The sequence below is a fragment of the Stenella coeruleoalba genome (genome assembly GCF_951394435.1).
Source record: "Stenella coeruleoalba genome assembly, chromosome: 16".
Classification (NCBI taxonomy): domain Eukaryota; kingdom Metazoa; phylum Chordata; class Mammalia; order Artiodactyla; family Delphinidae; genus Stenella; species Stenella coeruleoalba.
This window is the reverse complement of record NC_137162.1, coordinates 25,966,846-25,987,007: the sequence shown is the minus strand read 5'-3', so window position 1 is coordinate 25,987,007 and position 20,162 is coordinate 25,966,846. Positions and strand designations below refer to the sequence as shown.

General features: G+C 51.7%; 1 protein-coding gene across 4 annotated transcripts in view; it reads left to right on the top strand.

Moving 5' to 3' along the window:
- SUFU (SUFU negative regulator of hedgehog signaling) overlaps positions 1–20,162 on the top strand; it is a 110,811-nt gene that overhangs the window by 82,662 nt on the left and 7,987 nt on the right. For all 4 annotated transcript variants that reach the window (XM_079900643.1, XM_079900642.1, XM_079900641.1 and 1 more), the window contains exons 9-10: positions 11,655–11,789; positions 13,355–13,493. In XM_079900643.1, coding sequence (XP_079756769.1) covers positions 11,655–11,789; positions 13,355–13,493 — 274 coding nt within the window. The remainder of the gene's footprint in view (positions 1–11,654; positions 11,790–13,354; positions 13,494–20,162) is intronic.

The following is a 20,162-nucleotide window of genomic DNA, read 5'->3' as shown; positions in this document are numbered from 1 at the left end:
CTCACTGTTTGTATTTAACTCTAGGGAAGACATGCCGCCAGGCTCAGTGCTTCCAAATCCCAGAGATAACAAGATGTGTCATAATTGTCTCATTTATACCAGAATTACTTTTTAACACAGAGCCTTGTTTTCTTCATGTTCAGAAACAAAATCAACCGTATATCTCTGGCCCCTCCACCACTTCAGGGCTAGGGGATTTCTTTCTTTTTTGCTTGAGGCCTCACTTCCTGCTTCCCAGAAAGGCAGGGCCCTCTGGGTAACTGCTCCTCTCCCACTCCCCCTGCCAACCCTCCTCCCACCGCCTTCCGCCTTCCCGGAAGGGGAGTCCTTGGCCCTCTTTGGGGCTTCTTCCAGCGTTTCACAACCCCTGCATTCCAGCCGTGAAATTTGTATCTGGCTTTTCCCAAGATGATCAGTTGAGAAAAGCCTCCTTCGGCTTGCTGGCGCCTCCCTTCCCATGGCCTGCCCGCGTGAGTTTGGGAAGCAACTCCTCTGTGCCACTGAGGGGAGCCCGGCTTAAGGGCTGTGCCTGCCGACATTTATAAGGACCTGGGTCGAGGGAGAAAACGTCACTGGCATCCTCTGTCTGAGGTTGCCTGGTTAGACGTGGACTGTTCTGTGGAGTCTGGCCTTTGCTTCCCAGCCTCCCCACAGTGACCCCGGGGATGTGCATGGTCTGGTCAGGTGCATTGCGTGGGGAGGTTTGCATTTGTGTAAACTTGCTCTGATGCTGGGAACCTGCATCAGTGTACCAGGACCTCCTCCTCCTTCTGCCAGTGAGTCACTGATTGAGGTTGGGGGACTTTTAGGGAGCTCTCTGGGTCACATAACCCCCCCCCAAAGAGGGGCAGGGCCCATGCATGTGTGTGCACATGTGTTGGGGGGGAAGGTTCCTGGCTGTTGGAGAGACACTTTGTAGTTGCGGCACCTTTAAAAAGCAAACTAGGGCTTCCCTGGTGGCGCAGTGGTTGAGAGTCCGCCTGCCGATGCAGGGGACATGGGTTCGTGCCCCGGTCCGGGAGGATCCCACATGCCGCAGAGCGGCTGGGCCTGTGAGCCATGGCTGCTGAGCCTGCACGTCCAGAGCCTCTGCTCTGCAGCGGGAGAGGCCACAATGGTGAGAGGCCCGCGTACCGCAAAAAAAAAAAAAAAGCAAACTAACCGTCATCGCTGAGCTAAGTTTCTCAGTCTTCTGGAATTGCACCAGCAGCTTTTAAGGCTTTTTTTTTTTTTTTTTTTTTTTGCTTGTTGCCTTAATTTTCTGGAAAATTAAGGTTTTGTAGCATGATTTCTCCTGTTGTGACATTTTCAGCTGCACCCTTCCCCCAACATGCACACAAAACACACATGTATTTCTCCCCACTTTTATGACTGTCTCTGCTCCCATCTCTTTAGCCTTTTGGATGGGTAGCCATGCTGCCTCTGTTCCCATCTTGAATAGCTTGTGACCTGGCCAAAGAGTCATCCTTTAGAGAAAATTGTGTTTTGTTTTGCTCAGCCCATGAGACCCATGAAGATTAATTAGAAGAAGAAAATATCTCGTTTGCATCCAGTGAATTGGGTGAAGGAAGGTGAGTTTCCATCTGGGAAAACAGCTGGGCTATTGCCATCACTTCCTGCATGCAGGGCAGTCTTGGGTAACCCTGCTCAAAGGGCTCTATCATGTCAGTGCAGTGGCCTGCCTGGAGCCCGAGTGTGTCATGTTGGCGCCCCTCACCGCTCCCACGCTGGGGAAGTACGGTTGTTTTCACTGGAGAGAAAAACCCAAGAAGAAACAGCCCTGCTCTCAGGGCCCCAGCCAGGCCCCACAGGGCTGATGGGAGGAAGGGCCCAGGCCTCTGTAATCCACATTTGTCTTGCTAAGTGCCTGCCTTTATGTGCCTTTCTCGGAAATACACACTTGAAAGGGCAGAACAAGGGCTCCACAGCAGTCCTGCCTGGGTGAATTTCTGTTTGAACTCCATTCTCTGCTCTACTTCCCCAAAGAGGTGAAGCAGTGGCCATCGTTAACACCCCAGCCTCAGAGTTCATGGCCGGCACATTGAATTCTCAATCCAAACTGCATCTCTCTTCCTCAAGTTGCACAATCAGGAGTATTTTTATCGCCCATCCTTGATCCTCAGTGTCACCCAACACTTCAGTAGTGAGTCACTTCTCCAGGGAAGGGAAAAGGAAGGCTCAAAGGTGAGAGCTGGAGAGAGGAAATGACTCAGTGTCTCAGAAACCAGGAAGCCAAGGGCTCTGGCTAGAGCAGGCTCTTTCAGGAGAGCAGGGGTCCTAGTCTCCCACCTGAGTCAGACCACAAGGCTGCGGGTGGCGGTCCCTGGTGCCCAGAGGAGTTAATAGTTGATGAAGGAATCCACCAACCTTAACACAAGTTTTCCTCACTCTGTCTTCTTCACCCACACTCCGTCCCACTGTTCTATCATCACGTTCCATCCTTGGAATATTCACAGTGAAAATACTGCGTTTCATCGTTTGGTTTTTGGTGTTTACCAATAACCTTTTAAGGCCTTTTACTCCGTGTGTCATCCTCATCAGATAATTTTTCCAAATTCAGATGGTAGCAGTAACTGTGGAGGTGAGCTGGTGCCCTCACCCATACCCACACCCTGTCCCAGTCCTGCTCTGAAGGGAAACCTGCAAGTGGTTCTTTCTCTGGAAAGTTCAGAGCTTTCGTCAGCAATCTGAAAGCAAAAGGAATAATCTCCCAAGCTAGCGGCAGAAGCCAGAGGTTGAGCTGGGCTCAGCAGGCCAAACCCACTTCACTTCTGAATAGTTGCCAACCCGGGTGCCCTGGTTCCTGCTCCCGGGCGTCCCCAAGGAAAAGGCCCCAAGTCGTGTGGCCAGTGCAGACGTCATCACTGTCACAGGACTGGGATTGTGGCTAAAAGGAGTCTCGGTGGTTGGGCTCCTCTCCTTTCCACACCTGCTGCCATTGATAGAATGTGACCAATACCCTGGGGCTAAAATGGAAAAATTAAGACTCTTCAGTCTGTAGAGACCAGGGTGGAGAGGCAACATGGATATGGTTCTGTCAATCTGTGAAGTGTGGGTAGGGTGAACAGGGGCCTGTACTATAAACTGTGCAGCACTGGAAATCAGGAGTCTGTCCTGACACTGGAAAGAGAAGGCGTGTTAGGATATGTAAAAAGTCCCCTTAAACAGTGGAAAGTGTAAATATAGGATGTGTTACATAGACAGGTAGTAAAAAAGAAAGACGTGGAAAGATTTAGATCAATTGATGAATTACTGAGGTGTGCCTCTGAGCCATCCACAAACCAGTCCTCAGTGCTCCCAATACAGGAAGAATCCTGGGCTGGACAGCTTCTGTGACCAAGCAGGCAGGTTTTTTTGTTTGTTTGTTTTTGTTTTTTTGGCCGCGCGGCACGTAGGATCTTAGCTTCCCGACCAGTGATCGAACCCCTGCAGTAGAAGCACGGAGTCTTAACCACTGGACCACCAGGGAAGTCCCAAGCAAGCAGTTTTTATTAAGTATCGCCATGTGCCAGGCCCTGTGTTGTGGGCTATTTTTGTCCCCATTTTACAAACAAGAACACGGAGGCTTAGATAGATTGTATAACTTATTTTGGGTCAATGAGCCAAGATTAATAAAGTTCAGAGCCAAAATTTGAACCTTGGGTTGTTTGAATCCAGATCCAGACCTCTTCACCACTGGGTACTGCCTGTAAAAGAAGATAAAAGTGGAGGAGTTGCCTGCCAATTCACAGGAAAAAATAACGAAAGAAGGCCTTGGAAGTCTCTATACCAGTGCACAGAGTAAAGCTGGTGTTTTAATTTGCCTGAAAACCCCTGAGGGTGGCAGGTCAGAGAGAAGCATACTAAAAAAGTGAAATCTGCTAGAGGATATGCTCCATCGAAATGAGTGAGGAAGACATACGGGGAGCAGGAAATAGGATCCAACGTGAGAAAGAGGCGAGAGGAATCACCAGTGTGAAGGTAAGGGGTGATCCCATGACGACAGTTGTGCTGCAAAAACGGAAGGTAGACAGTTCAGACTAGAGTCGTTTGGAAGGATCCTCTGGAGAAATGTCTTTTTTTTTTTAATGATATTTAATTTATTTATTTAATTTGGTTTTTTTTGGCTCTTTTGGGTCTTCATTGCTGCAAACGGGCTTTCTCTAGTTGTGGCGAGCAGGGGCTACTCTTTTTTTAAAAAAATAAGTTTTATTTATTTATTTATTTATAGCTGTGTTGGGTCTTTGTTGCTGCATGTGGGCTTTCTCTAGTTGCGGCGAGCGGGGACTACTCTTTGTTGCGGTGCGCAGGCTTCTCGTTGTGGTGGCTTCTCTTGTTGTGGAGCATCAGCTCTAGGCCCGCGGGCTTCAGTATTTGTGGCACGTGGGCTCAGTAGTTGTGGCTCATGAGCTCTAGAGCGCAGGCTCAGTAGTTGTGGCGCCCGGGCTTAGTTGCTCCGCGGCATGTAAGACCTTCCTGGACCAGGGCTCGAACCCATCTCCTCTGCATTGGCAGGCAGATTCTTAACCACTGCACCACCAAGGAAGCCCCTGGAGAAGTGTCTTTAAAAAGATAAAATTGAGGGACTTCCCTGGTGGCGCAGTGGTTGAGAATCCGCCTGCCAATGCAGGGGACACGGGTTCGAGCCCTGGTCTGGGAAGATCTCACATGCTGCGGAGCAGCTAAGCCCGTGCACCACAACTACTGAGCCTGTGCTCTACAGCCCACGAGCCACTACTACTGAGCCCGTGTGCTGCAACTACTGAAGCCCACGCACCTAGAGCCTTTGCTCCACAACAAGAGAAGCCACCACAATGAGAAGCCCGCGCACCACAACAAAGAGTAGCCCCTGCTTGCCGCAACTAGACAAAGCCCGCGCGCAACAACGGAGACCCAACGCAGACATAAATTAATTAATTTTTTAAAAAGAAGATAAAATTGATAAATATTTGCTCTATTTGAAAGTCTTGGGAGAATCTATAGGCCATTGGTCATTAGTTTAGGATTGAATTAGCAATAAACACATAGAAAACCAATACAGTTATTAAATACAAGGAAAATAGAAAATCACACTAGGGATTTCCCTGGTGGTCCAGTGGTTAAGAATCCGCCTTCCAATGCAGGGGATGCAGGTTTGATCCTTGGTTGGGGAACTAGGATCCCACATGCCACAGGGGAACTAAGCCCACACACCACAACTACTGAGCCCGCGTGCTCTGGAGCCCACACACCCCAACTAGAGAGAAACCTGCACGCCACAATGAAAGATCACGCGTGCTGCAACTAAGACCCGATGCAGCCAAAAATAAAATAAATAAATAAATAAATAATTTTAAAAATCACACTAGAAAGGAAAAGTAATCATATTATACTACATGACTCAGTCGTAAATAGCATTAGTATAATAACGTAAACACTTAATACTTAGCCAAGCAAACTTACAATATAGTTATCTTGGGAAGATGGGAGGGTGGGATGGAAGGGAGCTAGAAGCTCATCTTCTGTAGCAGCAAGTCAATAGATAAAGCCTGAAAAGGGAATACCAGGAAGTAGAAAGAAAGTATATTAGAGGTATTGAGGAAAATACCAAAAGAATCAGCTAACAGAGATGACGGTGGTTGTCTCCAAGGAGTGGGGAATGGGAAGACTGCTGACTATTGTAATGAACCTTATAGAACTATTTGGCTCTTTCAACTTTAAAAAAAGAATAGTAAAAAAAAAAAGTCAAAGAAGTGATATTGTAGGAGCTGTTACAGCTTGCCCTGCACAGTAAAAAGAAAGAATGACACAAAATTCCAGGTAAAAATCAGAAAATTGGCACCAAGGTAAGCCCTGGTCACTCAGAAGAACTTCAGCTTCCCCGGCATTGGGCTGAGAGCTGAAGGTGAGCATCGTATAAGTGTCTGACAGGCCTCCTGAGATCATCTGTCTTGGGGTGAAGAAAATGACGAGGCGCCTCGGCTGTGCACCTGACTCTGACCGGCAAGGAAGCTGATGGAGTGGGAGTGACAGGGCCTTGGGAAAGAGCGCTTGGGCAGAGCAGGGTTCAGGAGGGAAAACCCTGGGCCTTGTCAGAGCACTGCCTGACCAGTGGTCCCCAGAGGGAGGGTCCCCACAGCCTTTTAGGGAGGTCGGTTGGGGATTAAGTGAAAAGGGGTTCCTGTGGCTAAGGTTGGAAGACACTGGCTTACACAAAATGAAACTGGTTCCTTTGCCCTCTGTAGTCCTCCTCAGAGTCTTCGAAATGCCAACATTTTACGAATCTTTAATCTGAGATGCAGTGTATTGCATCCAGCCTTTGCCACATCTGCTCTTCTAGAAGCTTCTCTTAAATTAAAATTCCATCAAATACCCTTTGGGAAGCCCTGCCATGGCTTCTAGGAAGCAATTCTTTTAAGAGTTCAGGGGGAAAAAAAAATAGATGTGTCTTCATGGACTTTGAAACCCCAGAAGAAAAGACCACTCAGAGGGATGGGAGGCTCTTAAGGAAAAATATTGTGGTTACACTTTAGCTGGCATCAGGAAGACCTGGGGTGTTTGTCTCAGCCCTTTATTTGCCCATTGTGTGATCTTGGACTAGTTATTTAAGTATCTGAGTTTCGGTTTCTTCAACTGTAGAATGGGAAAAATAATACCTATTTATAGGGTTGTTATAGAAATGAAAGGAATAAAGTATATAAAGGGTTTAGCATAGGACCTGGCATCATAGTGTGCACTCAGTTAAAGGTACCCCTTAATACTATTATTGCAGAAAGTCCCCTGAAAACTAAAAAGAGATGTAATACCTCTGGGGACCAGTAGAGATATGTAGAGAATTCTTTACATAACTCAGAATATTTTTGAAGAATTTGAACAAAAGCTGGAGAGAGAAGTATGTTATACCAACAGACACTTTAAGGAACAGGATCAAGAAAAGCTGAAACTCAAGAAGAATTAAGTCTTGCAAAAAAGGGCTATGATCAGCAAAAAGGACTTTGTTTTTCATAGTTCTGTTTGGGACAAGAAGAAGAAAACCTAGGCCCCATTGTTTGGACAGAGTAATGTTAATCAGAGGCAGAGAGGCAACAAAAATTTCCTCTACTTATATTGTGCTTCCATCTCAAAAAGAATGGTTATTAGACTAGGAAGAGTCGTACAGGCATCGATAAGAGGATTGAAGCCATGATTTCAGATCTCCTGGTCCACATGTATTGCACCCCAGAATACCAGTCAAATTGGCAGATGAGATTCAGGAAGCTGTTGTCAGTAATCTCTGAGGGAATGGGAGAGAGGTGTTGACAGACTGAAAGCACTCAAAAATTTCAAGATGCAAAAAGCATCTTGCACTCTCTAGACTAGTGAGCTTGGTGTCAACTCACAGGGAAAACTCTGGGCTAGATTATTCAGCGAGTAGGCTGTGAACACTCTCTAAGGAAAAACAGTGAGGCCTGAGAGACAGCATGCATTCACAAAGAGTCAGACCTGCCGGACCATCCTCACTGCCTTTTTAGAAACACTTAACCTATTTCTATTTGGTAGATAAAGGAAGTGCTGTAGACCTTGTATAGGTGGGGGGTTAGCAAGATGTTTTGAGAGTGTCTTCTGACATCACTGCTGGCAAGACAGAGAAATGTCTATACAGAGCATCCAGGAGGGTGAGGGGCTTAGTGATGGAATGGTTGGGTGGATTATAATCAGTTGGATGAGCATACCCAAAGAGTGATGATGTCAGTCTGTCAGCTTGTCTGCCTGGCCCTGTCCTATTCACTATTTAATCAAAGCCTGGGATGAGAACATCGATGGCAAGTTTATCAGTTTTGTCAGTGATGTGAAGTCAGGGGGGAGTGCCAATATGATGGGTGCCAGAGTCAGGTTTCAGAAGTATCCAGACTGCTTGACACCCTAGCCAGATAATGCAGATTTCTGTTCTAAGCTCCAAATCCTCTAGAGTACATACAAGCTAGGGCGGAAGAGGTCTGAGCTCAGTCCATGCGAGAAAGCCTGAGGGAGATCTTGTTGACAGAGGGAGTGTGGTATAAGTTGGTAGTATGCTGAGGTTACAAAGAATAGACAATTTGATGACAGTTTTAATAGAAGTAAAGTATCCCAAACGAGAAAGCTCACAGTCCTTCTGTGATCTGCTGGTTAAACCACATACTGTATTTATTTCCACACGTGACACTTCACTTCTGGACATGACACTCGGGCTTTGACAAGCTAGAGCGAATCCAAGGGAGAGTGACTTGGATGAATGGAAGATTTCAGGACCTTATCTTAAGAATATAGTTGAAAGTTGGGGCTGCAAATACTGGAAAAGAGAAACTCCTCTTGGTCTGTGAGAGCCTCGGGGATTTACAAGGCTGTCATGGAGGATGGATTAAACTAATTCTCGGCAACTTGAGGACCAGTAGATGAGAATTGCAGGAAGGCTGATTGTGCTGATTGTGTAGGAAGGCGGTCCTGCCAGCGTGTCTCTCAGCAGAACAAAGGCCTCAAGGGGTTTTGCTGGCCTGTAGTTGGGCCTTCCCAGAACACCACCGGTTGCCTGGGGCCCACAGTGGCTGCTTCCCCATCTCAGAAGTCCCCTCTTCCAAGCCCAGGGCAAGGACCTTTGCTCAGAATGGGGGACTGGCTTGGCCAGAGGCAGTTGGATTCTGGGCCCAGGGTAAAGGCAAATAAGTCTCTATTAAGCTATCAACATTCCTGCATGAGGAGCAGGTAGAGTTCTAGAGGCAGCCAGCTAACGTTTTGAGCACCTACTATATCCCAGGCGCTGTTTGATGCTTCACCTGGGTCATCTCATTTCATCCTTATAAGGAAAGGGTATTGTTATTCTTCCCGTGGAGAGGACAGTGAAGCTTAGAGAGAGGCTAAGTTATCTGCCCAAGGTCATATGGGACTCAGACCCCAAACCTATGTTGTTAGCCATTCTGCCTCCCGGAGCATCCTTCATCCCCTGGCCCCATCTTCCTAGCAGCCCCCAGCGGTTATGGGCCTCCATGCCTCCCTAGGAGCCATTCTCCCTTCCAGCCCTCTGCCTTCCCCTCTGCTAGGAACTCAGGGAGAAAACAGCCCAGCTGAAAAATTAGGCCACGCTGGCGAGCACACTACTTATTTTTTTATGACTAAGATTAAGCTGACAACCATGCAAAACATTGCAAACCTGTGTCGGCTGCAGATTTAATACCTCACCCAGCCCACACAAATAATTCATGCTTCTGCATCGATGTCCAGAAAAAACAAATCAGCAAAAAGCTGGGCTCCTGCGTGTGTGTATGTGGAGCAGCCGCGTTTCCATTGAAGCAGCATGCCGGAAATACCCAAGCTCCAGGACGGCACATCTAGCATTTTGCAATTTTTTTTTTCTTTTAAAAGATTAAAGTACGTTTTCAAATGATTGAAGGTTGGTGGGAGGTGTAAATGTGGGCACTTGTCACATTAATTCTTCAGATGATTAAGTTCTTTTCCATTTCTTTAAAGCTGTTTGCACTTGGGTTTGATGTCCTCGTTCCGGGTGAGTGTGTTGTAGCAGTTACCAAGGTGACTTTAGCTGACTTTCAACAATTTATTTTTCCCTCCAGCTTGAGACATCTCTAGCCCTGTGTGCTGTTGATTCTGCTCTCCCAACCCCCCTGCTCCCACCCCCAGTTGCTATTCATCAGCACTTTTGCCTGTGTCAGAGAGGCCCACCGGCTCGGAGGCCCCACCTGGCAGCCAGGTCTTTTGGGAGCATGGTGGTGTGTCTCAGAGGTAGCACAGGGAAGTGATGGTGAGAGTCACACCCTGGCTTTTCCTCTTAAACTCACTCTGTGACTGTAGGCTTATCACCTCACTTCTCTGAGCCACGGGTTTCCTGACCTGTACAAGAAGCGTTAACTATAGAGGAATCTACCTGGTGTAGAGTCCTTGCTGTGAGGACTCAGTGAGTGAATCTATGGACTCCTTACTCTGGAGGAGAGTAAGGGCTCACCAAAGAGGGCTGCTGTCTTTCTTGAGTCCTGCTCTTGTCCAAGCCCCGAGGGTGGTGTTTGGTGTTGCCCTCCTCAGAAGGGAGGCGTAGCAGCCGGGGTGTAAGGGGAGGAGAGCTGGTCAGAGGTCCTCGGCTCCCACGATGGCCTGCCACAGCCCAGCTCTGTGGCCTTGGGCACATTACCGGCTCTCTTTTGTAAAGGAAAGAGGTAGATTAAACAACCTCTGAGTTTCCTTCCAGCCCTGAAATTCTGTGACCCTCTTGGCCAGCATGTTTGTCTCCTTCACAGGTCTTGTGAAAGGGTTTGTCAAAGGAGACACTAGGGCAAAGGGCAGTTTCAGAATTGGCTTTGGAAACCAGAGGAAGGGACCACTTTGTGAAAGATCAGTCACATGTCACATCTGAGGGTGGATCCACCCAGCTGGTGGGAATGGTCCCCGTTACCTCGGGAGCTTTATAAACCGCTGCGTCAGTAGGGCCCTGTGCTCTCTGATGTCACCCTCCATCCTGCCTGCTGACCTCGCATCCTCCTCCCTCTGGGGAGGTGCTCTGAGTGTTGGGGTGCCTCACTGGGCCACAGGCCCCGGTGCTCAGCCCCCCAGTGTGTAAGTAGGTTGGGCCCCCACTGGCTGTGCGACTGTCAAGCCCAGATCAAGCCCGGACATCCTGGGTGGCTATTGCTGCTTCAGCGATAAATAACTAAAGCTTCTCACCCAGTATTTTATTCACTTGGGGAATTGTTCTGAGATTCACAGTCCAAACCAGGATCTGGCCTTTTGAATGAGATCAGTGGGTAACCCTCACTTCTGGCTGAGGCGGATTTGAGAGGTTGTCAGTGGGGGCAGCTGAATTTGAAAGAGCAAATCTTAGATTGCAAAGGGACCCCGTGGCCCAGCTGTGGAGTAAGCTGTGGGTGGGAAGCAGGACAGGATGGAGCGTGAGGCAGAAGTGACAGTTCGCCATGGCTGGGGCCACAGTCAGGAGGAATCTGGTCCAGGGTTCCTGGGGCCTCGTAGCCCAGCAGGGTGGTGGCCCGGTCCTGCTGCCCAGCCAGGCTCACTGATGTGACTGATGAGAGCCTGGTTTCCACCCCTCGATGAGGACTGTGTCATTTCCTGTTGGATGAAGGACGTGTATGTCATGGCAGCTGCTGGCTGTTAGCAGGAGTGTGCATGCTCTGAGCCTGCTCTGATGTCAGCCTTTTCAGGGTCAGCAGGAAGGAAGCTCTCGGAGCCATGTCTTCTGGCACTCTAGCACCCCAGCCTTAGAGAACTTGGGGTCTGAGGCTCTAGGGCAGGGGAAGAAGGGCTCCCAGAAGCCCCTGCTGCTATCTTAGGGAAGAACAAGCCACTGTGACATAAGCTTTTATACAGAGTGTTGGCCAAAGATGAGGCTTCAGAGCCAGACCAACCTGCGACCAAATCCCAGCTCCACAGTCCCCACTTTGCGACCTGGACGAGTTAGGTCACCTCCCTGATCCCCAGCTCCTTATCTGTAAAAGGGCCATAATAATAGTGCCCACCTCACGGGGGCGCTGTGAGGAGTAATCAGCGAGAGGTGCCTCACACAGGGCTGGCACTTGGCGAGCGTGTAGTGAGTAAATGGTGGCTGTTGTTATCTTCATCATCAATCACCATCCTTGTCGTTCCTCAGGAGCCTGGCCTGAGAGCCTTCTGTCCTGCGGTTTTCACCTTGTGCTGACCCTGTTCCTGTGCTTGCTTTGCAGGAGCCGCAAAGACAGCCTGGAAAGTGACAGCTCCACGGCCATTATTCCCCATGAGCTGATCCGCACGCGGCAGCTCGAGAGCGTACATCTGAAATTCAACCAGGAGTCAGGAGCCCTCATTCCTCTCTGCCTAAGGTAAGCCCCACAGCATACAACCTGGCCTCAAGGAGCCACCAGGCCTGTGCTTGCCCCCTACACCGAGGCAGAGTCTGGGGCCCAGGTGGGGAGGAGAGCTAGTCAGCCCGCTCCGTCTTGGGCCTTTGGGGGAGCCTGTGGACCCTGAGCCCTCCAGTAGTGCTCACCGCACTGGAGAGCACTCCTTTGTCCAGAGAAGTGTCCCCCAGCCCTGCTCCCTTACGAAGGTTCAGTGACCTAGGGAGTCTCAGATGCCCTGCCATCCCACCAGCCCAGAGTCAGGGGTGGCAGGGTCCCCAGTAGCACTGGGGTAGTAGGGCAGGGGAATCTGATGGGTGGGACTCTATTTTCTCCTCCTTGCTGCTTTTCCATGCAGAAACACTCAGTTCTCCAAACCCCGTGGCCCGCACAGCAGACTCCTTGAGGGACCCAGAAGCCCAGCTGTGTCCCTCCTGCTGCTGTCCACAGTGCCAGAAACCCACCCCTGTGGCCAGAATTCAGCTCTCTGCATGGGGATGCTGCACAGGGCTGAACCTGTTGCAGCTGTGGCTTCCTCCACAGCCCTCAGGGGTTCTACCCTCACTTTTATAGCAGGAGAAGCAGCAAGGATAACTCTAAACTCAGACAGCAGTGACAAGGAAGAAAGGGGTTGCACTGGTTTGGACCGTCCCCACTGTCCCTGGAGCCTGAGGAAGGACCTTGTGTGGTGACCAGCCTTGCCCAGTAGGGCAACGAGAGCAAGTGGCCAGAGCGATCAGGGTCTGGCCAGGCCCCCGCACCACCCCCCCGCCCCAGGACCCCAACGATTTCCTCTCCAGCTCCCTCTCTGGCCCAGGCTCAGGGCCTTTAGGCTGGTGAAGGGTTAATCTGAGGCAACGTGAGAAAGCCAAGAGCAGGTTTTGCTTCCTTTGCTGACTGGCATCTCTGCCCCACTGGTTGCCCCTGCCTGCCCTTCCCCCAGGTGTATTTCCAGACTTGGGATTAACAGTAACTTCTTGTGGCTCCCTCAGAGTGACCCCACTTGGCTTCAGCTTTCTTTTTAAAGATGTGGCCTTGGTAGCCATTTAAATCTCGTGGGGAGCCAGGAGGAGGTGGAAGACTGTGCCCCGGACACAGGATTGTGCTGTGAGGGCACTAGGCCGGCATCCCAGGGTGTGGGAAATTCGTTTAGGTGCTTCTTCACCCCTACCCTCCAAACAAAGGTGGGGCACGATCCGCCTTTTAGCCTTGGGCCTGACCTTGGGCACATTACTAACCGGCCTCTCTGGCCTCAGTCTCCTCACCAGGACACGAAGGAGGTGGACTCCCATCCCCTTTCAGGCCCTTTGAATGCTGCTCTAGTATCTGCTAGCCTTGAGCACTTTGGAAGGATAACAGTAGAGAACTCGTAAGAGGCTTCTCTTGGGAGGTGTTGAGATGAACGTGTTTAGTTCCAGGCCCCTGTTAGTGGGCAGATGGTCGGTCAGGAGGGCATTTGCCAGACAGCCCATCCCGGGGAGTGTAGCCTCCACAGTCCCTGAGCCTTGGCCAGGCCTGCTCTCACTGTCTCATGTTCCCACCCCCAGGGGCAGGCTCCTGCACGGACGGCACTTTACATATAAAAGTATCACAGGTGACATGGCCATCACCTTTGTCTCCACGGGAGTAGAAGGCGCCTTTGCCACCGAAGAGCACCCTTACGCAGCTCATGGACCCTGGCTACAAGTGAGAAGGCTCCTTTTCTTCTCCCTCCCTCCCTTCCGTGCCCGCCCCCTCTCGGTCCCCCCTTGGCAGCTCTTGGCGGCTCCTCTTCCTGAGGGGCTGGTTGTGAGATGCCATGTGGAGTGTGGATGCTACTGCCTAGCCCACCAGCTCCAGAAGCACTTCCTGGCCTCTCCCCCAGACCCTGAGGCAGGAGCGATAACTCTCCAGGCCCTGGCCGTTGATAATTCTGTTGGCCATGGAAATTCAGGTTTGAGGGATGGGAGACTTTCTGCACACTGGGTAAACCAAGGAACAGGAAGCGGGAGGGTGAAGCAGGATGGGAGGAAGGCCACTTTCGTGCTATATGGAAAGCCCACCAGAATTCCTAGAAAGTGGGCATCTGGACCTGGATGCCTCAGCTGGGCTGAGATGGGCAGGCGTTGGCACACAGAGCCTCCCCCGTCTAATGGTTCTCCTTTTCCTCCTGATGGACACCCAGCTTCTCTGTGCGGAAACCTGCTGGCGCTTCCGGAATACTTTGTCCCTCCTTTGCTGTTCTGGCTGGAGCACAGCTTCAAGCCATTGCCAAGCGGGGTGCTGGGGCCTGAGAGCCATAGGCCTCCTTCCAGCCCCGGCCCCGTCCAGGTCTCTGATGGGTACTCGGCCCAACGCTGATTCCCACTCCCGGATGTATTAGAGGAACAACATCCTTTTCTGTTTGTTTGTTGGGGGCACGGGAGGAGGAACCCTACCTTACCTCTCTCAGAAAGGGCATCTGACCCTGATCTAACAGGTGACTCTGCCTTGTTTGTGGTGTATGGTGGAGGGTGCGGGTGGGCGGAGGGATTACTGTAAAGGGGAAGAGAATTTTGCCAGTTCTGTGGGTTTAGCCTGGTCTGTGGGGGTCTGTGAAGTGTGTATAGCATCAATGTAGGCACATTTTTAGTCTTTGAGTGTCTGTGTCTCTTCCTCAGGCCAGCTCCTCCCTGCCCCTCCCCACCAAAATACTAACCCTTAATTAAAACAAACGGCAAACAAAGGACACCAACCACGCTCCCCAGACTAAGCTGAGGTAGAAATGGAAGCCGGTGCTTTAGGGATATTGTGTTCCATAAATTATCTTGCCTTTTTCCACTGTTGTTATTACATTGTTTCATAACAAAATTACTTTGAACCATAAAGTTATAAATACATTTTAAAAGTCCCACTTGGTAACATTAGATTTCTGTCCATGTGGTGTTGGTAGTTGCTGTAGCAAAAGCTCTGAAGTATAACATTTGAAATTAGCCCAGCACAAGTGGAAAGGGCCTCCCCCCAGCCCCAGCGTGTCCCAGGGCACCGGGCTGCCTCTGTGGAGAGCAGGGAGGGGGTAGACCTTCTGCCTGGGCAGAGCTGGGAAGGACTGGGGAACGAGGGACCGTGTAGGAGACCCCCAGCCCCTGAGAGGTCACAGGTCCTCCTTCCTAGCAGGTGACAGTGTGTTGACAGGTCTCAGCAGAAGTGTCCTCAGATAGCACTTTTGTGTATTGAAGGTTAAGCACATTTTCTTGGGAAAGTAGGAACTAGAGTCTCCCCAAACTCAAGAAGAAATTTCACCCAGTTGCCTTTCACATGCTGAACTCTGAACCTGTCCTTGGAGCCCCGCCATCCCCCTTGGAACATCTTCCTGCCCCCAGTGGAGATGGGGGGGGGAGTCAGCGTCTCCAGTTCTCAGCAGCCTGGGGACCTGGGCCTCCAGAGGACTCGGCAGATGTCACGTTGCCCCCCAGTCCCCACAAAGGTCTGGGCCCAACCCTGATTCCCAAGCCCCTGATCCTCCGGCTACTGGTGTTCCCTTCCAGCCCTGCTCCCCCTCGCCTCCCTGGCAGCCCCTCAGTGAGCTTGAGCACTCGCCCTGCTGACTCCCAGCACATGGTCCCCTCCCAGGCGCCGTTGCCCCGGGAACGGGAGCTGTGGGAACCAGCCGCTGGCCTCGGCATGTTTCAATAAAGTTGCTGTGCTGGGAGCTGCTTAATCAAAGGCCTGTGTTATGGGCTCATTAGTGTGGTCCACCACAGGGGCCAGCTCACAGGGGAGCTCCCGGGAAGGCTGGCTGGGGCCCGCTCCCCAGGCACGCACCCTAACTCACCAAGGGGTTTCTCAAGGCCCTTTCCAGGGAGCCCTGGGAAACCCACTCCCCCTGCCCCTGCCCCCAGGCCAGCCGGTCCTCAGCTGTGAAGCCAACACCCACACCAGCCCTCCTCCCCGCCCCGCCCCCAAAGCAGTCAGCACTTTCTGCATCTGACTGGCAGCCCGCCTTCCTCTTTAGGGTCTTGCCACTGTGGTCACAGGCAGCTCCCTAGCCTGTGGGAACCTGGGCTTGTAATTACTTGTGGGCCTCTGAGTCTCCCTGTGGGGCTGCCTGTCTCCCCGGGAGTCTGAGGACCTCCTGGAGGCCTGGGGTCAGGCTCATAGTCACCAGTGAGGGCCCACTCCACTGGGCCAAGAGGGACCCCAGGCTCCTCTGGAGGGAGACCCCAACAGAGAGGCCTGCCCTCACCTCCTACAGGAATCTCTCACTCATGCTTCCGGGATCCAGGGTGTCTCCCTGACCCCTGTGTACCCAGGCCTGCTGGGGGCAGAGCATCAGGAAGGAACTGGATGCAGCAGCCCCAGGACTGAAGAGACCCAGACTTCTGTTCTCTTGGCTGCTGCTTGAACACTCCCTGTTGGTCCCAGAGGAGTTGGGAGGGGCTAGGATGACTTTCTTGCATCAGCCTTCAACAGCCTTGGAAGCCCTCACTCCCAGCCTTGGCACCTTGTTCTGGCCTCCAGCCCAGGCCTGTTATCTCTTGGGGAAGTGGCATGGCAGAGACACCCCACATGGGAGAAGAGAGACAAAGGAGAGCCTGAGAGAAAAAGGCAGAAAGTGAGGGAATCTGGGCCCTTTCCGGAGCCTGTGGAGTGGCCCCAGACGGGCCTCCACACCCACCTGCTCCTGGGCCTGCACCTGCCCTCCAGGCTCCTCCTTGCCCCATCTCTCCAGCCCCAGGAACGTCAAGGCCCCGGCCCAGAAAGGCAGGGCTGTCTGCAACCCCAGAGTAAGCACAGTGGGCACTCCCTGCTTCCTGGAGGAGCTGGAGAGGCAGGAATCCTCCAATTCCTTAGGCTCTTCAGTTTCCATAGGTTGACGCTGGACTCCTCCGTTTGCCCTACCATTTGCTGTTTTTATCTTTTCTGAGATGGTAAAGGCTGTCCACCAACTCCAGGGTTGTACAGGAGGGTCTTCAGACCAGGGGGATGCCTGCCAGCGTCCTCTCCTGCACTCCTTCCCCCAGCATTCCTCATCCCAGTGGCTTTAACAAGCCTCTCTCCCTTGAGTCTGTCAACACCGGGCTGTTAGCCTCTGAGTGGGAGCCTGGCCCAGAGCTGAGTCGTTCATCCGTCCCCAGCCAAGGTTGATCTGAAGGGGGAGAAGTCGGCCCCAGAGGTCACACAGGGGTCACATCGCCAAATATGAGAATATTTTTTTAAGCCCTGCAATGCTTTCTCAGCTGTGTGGTGTCTGACAGCTCACCCAGGTGGCCCCCCGTTCCCAGCCATTCCCTACCAGCCCTGATGGGAGGCCCAGGGCTTGGGAGAAGACACCCAGCAGCTGTTCAAGTGGGCTTCGCTTCTCCAGGCCTGGTTTGGGGAGTCACTGCTGGGCTCTCCTCCTAGTCCAGCGGCTGACTCACCACTGTCCTCTGGACAAGCCGCTGCCTTCTCCTGTCCCCATGCACCCATTTGGATGTTGTGTGGAAGACACTTGGCGATCCCTGGCCCGGGCCCTGGGCAGCTCCTCTTCCGTGCCTCTGCTGTTTCTCCTTCCACTGGTGAACCTGGCCATGACCTGGTCTCCCTGGAGACCTTTGCTTGGGCTGCCATGGGGACCTCAGTGTCCAGGGTACAGCCGTTAGGGTTTAAATGCCAGCACTGTGCCTAGGGAGGTGCAGCAGCCTCCCCTTCGGGCGAGGACTGTGACGGCCCGCTCTGCCCTCAGCGGCAGCCAGCCAGAGCAGGGGGAGTGTGAGCCTGCTCCTGGCCGCCTCAGGCAGCTCCTCACCACCCAGCAAGGACAGGAAATGAAGGTGGCCTCCCTGTGCCACCACTGCGGTGGTAGCTGCCACACACACCTCTGCCCCCGAGCCTGGGGGATGGGGGTCATCTGGGCTGTTTTCTCACTTCTGTCTGGCCGGTCGGGGTTGGGGGGATGCAGACTGGCCTGCTTCCTGGTCTTGTGTCCCCCGCTGCCATTGTGAGTGCCAGAGCAGCTCCATGGCAGGCTCTGCCCCGTAAACAGCACATCTCCTTCCCTGAGAGAAGGAAAGGGAAGGAAAAAGAAAGCCAAACTTGTTGGGAAGCAAGAACAACGTGTCAACACTAAGAGCAAACAAGGCCCCAGACAAAGTGTGGCTTGTCATACTAAGGGGAAGGAGTGGGCATTGTCAGTGCTGTTTGCAGACTCAGAAACATCACTGACCGCAGACATTTGAATCAGATCTACAGCAGCTGGGCCCCTGCCTGTCCCATAGCCAGGCCTGCCCAGAGCAGGCATTGGTGAAAGATCACTTTTCAGGTTCCTTCTGGAACTTGCTGGGGCCTGGGGAATTGGGAGATTGTTGACAATCCTGCGTCTTCACCAACCAGCCAGGCTGTCCTAAGGCACTGGGTGTGAGCACCTTGGAGTAAGCTGCTGGCCTGTGTTCCAAGCCTCATCAAAGGTGGAGGTTGGGAGTGGGGGGCAGGGAGCCACTGCTCCCCTCGCAGCTCCACCAGTTAGAGCTGGTAGTAGAGCTGCAGCCACTAACTCATCTGTATTGGTTAAACCTGTGCCCAAACCCACTTCCCCTGTGAGTGTATTTCCCCAGCACTCCCGCCACCATGATCTCCTGGAGGGAGGGGTTGCCTTTTAAAAATGCAGATGCCTTGGCCTTGCCTGAGCTGTTCAGCTTCAGAGGGTCTGGATTCAGAAGGTCTGGATGGGGCCTGGTATCTCTGGGTTTTCAGAATCCTTCTAGGGGAGTTTGCTGCTCAGATTGCTTGGGGGGGCTTTCCCGTCTCACTAGAGAGTCTTCTCCCTCCAAGGGTTGCTTGTGCACAGACATAAGCATTTATGCCCAGCTCCTGGTGAGTACTACCATCGATAAGTGCTACTTTCATTATTATTATTATTTCTACTGCTGTTTTCTGGACTAATGCAACTGTCGTCTTATGTACACATTTACCAAGCTGACCTGGAAATTTGACCTGCTGTCCCTACTTGGAAACTGTATTGGGGCATGGTTTGCCTTCCTTTCCAGTTGGCCATCCTGGTTTTTGAGCAGCTGCATGTCTGTGACGCCCAGGGTTCCAGCCCTCTTGAGCTGAGCAGGTGGCCGGGAGATGTGTCGTTGGTTTTCCAGGCCATTGGTTGAAGCCAAAGTCACCTCCACCTCCCCCATCAGAGGAGAGAGAGGAGTCAGCTCTGAGCATACAAGGCTTCTTGAATTGGGGTACTTTCCCCAGACAGGAAAAGAGCATCTTCTACCACCATGAGGTCAGATCACTGTTCTTCTAAAGTCCAGACTTGTCTCTTCTCGACACCCGCCCATCTGCACAATGGGAATGCTGGTTACCTCCCTTGCAGGACCGCCCTAAGGATTCAGTGAGATGATACCGGTCAAGCACTTGGCCCAGTGCCTGGCACACGGGGGAGGCGCTGCTTCTGCTGTTGGCGGTATTATTACCACTCACTGTCATTATCATAACCCTTCCTGTTATTATTTGTGGCAGAGCCAGGCAGCTCCATGGGGACCCAGGGAGCTTCAAGAGCCCGAAGCCCCAGAATTGCACAGGCTTTTCCCACAGTTGCATCACAACGGCGAGTCTGTTCCTCGTGAGAGCGCCCAGGAGCTGCTCCATCATAGCTGTCTATCTCCAGTGTCCTGTTGATAAGATCTGTTAACATTCTCAGCTCCAGGTCTGAAATATACAAAGAACAGGGCCTGTTTGTTCAATCCAAGCTTCTAAGGTTTAACTCCCAAAGGAAATTAAATTAGGTGCCTGGAGCTATGACAGTCTGTCGTGTTTCTTTGCAGGGAATGTCACCCTTAATATCATGGAGATCTCATGTATAATTTTCCCCGTTTAATTCTTTTAAAATGCGAAGTTTCCAGCAGGAACCAACAAATCACCAAAAATGAAAATTGAGGAGCGACTAGGGTTTGTCCCCTTTTTCGGTCTTACCATCCCCTCCCCCAGCTGAGTATAAAATGAGTCCGCACACAGATCGTACCAAAGGCCACCATAACATACCCTCTCTCCACCACCAGTTCCAGACCTTTGTCAGAGGAACTGGCTTAGGGCTGAACTCAGTGTTGGTGGGTTTACCTTTACCATTTCTACAGCTGTTTGGAGTCTCTCTGCGTGGTCACCGTCCCTGTGAACCCTCCCACAATCCCATCTCACCCCCAGCACTAGCTACGGTGCCAGGCCTATTTACCTCTCTGGCAGAAGTGTCCTCCCTCCGAAGTATTTGTGGGTTAGAAATCAGTTCAGCCTGGCCCGGACTGGAGCCACTGTAATATAATTGGGTTTTAGGTATGCTTGTGTTTGTGCTAGCATTTGCAGAGATGGCAGCAGGCCCCGGAAATGCCAAAAATGTGAATGTGACTTTTGTACTACTCAAGC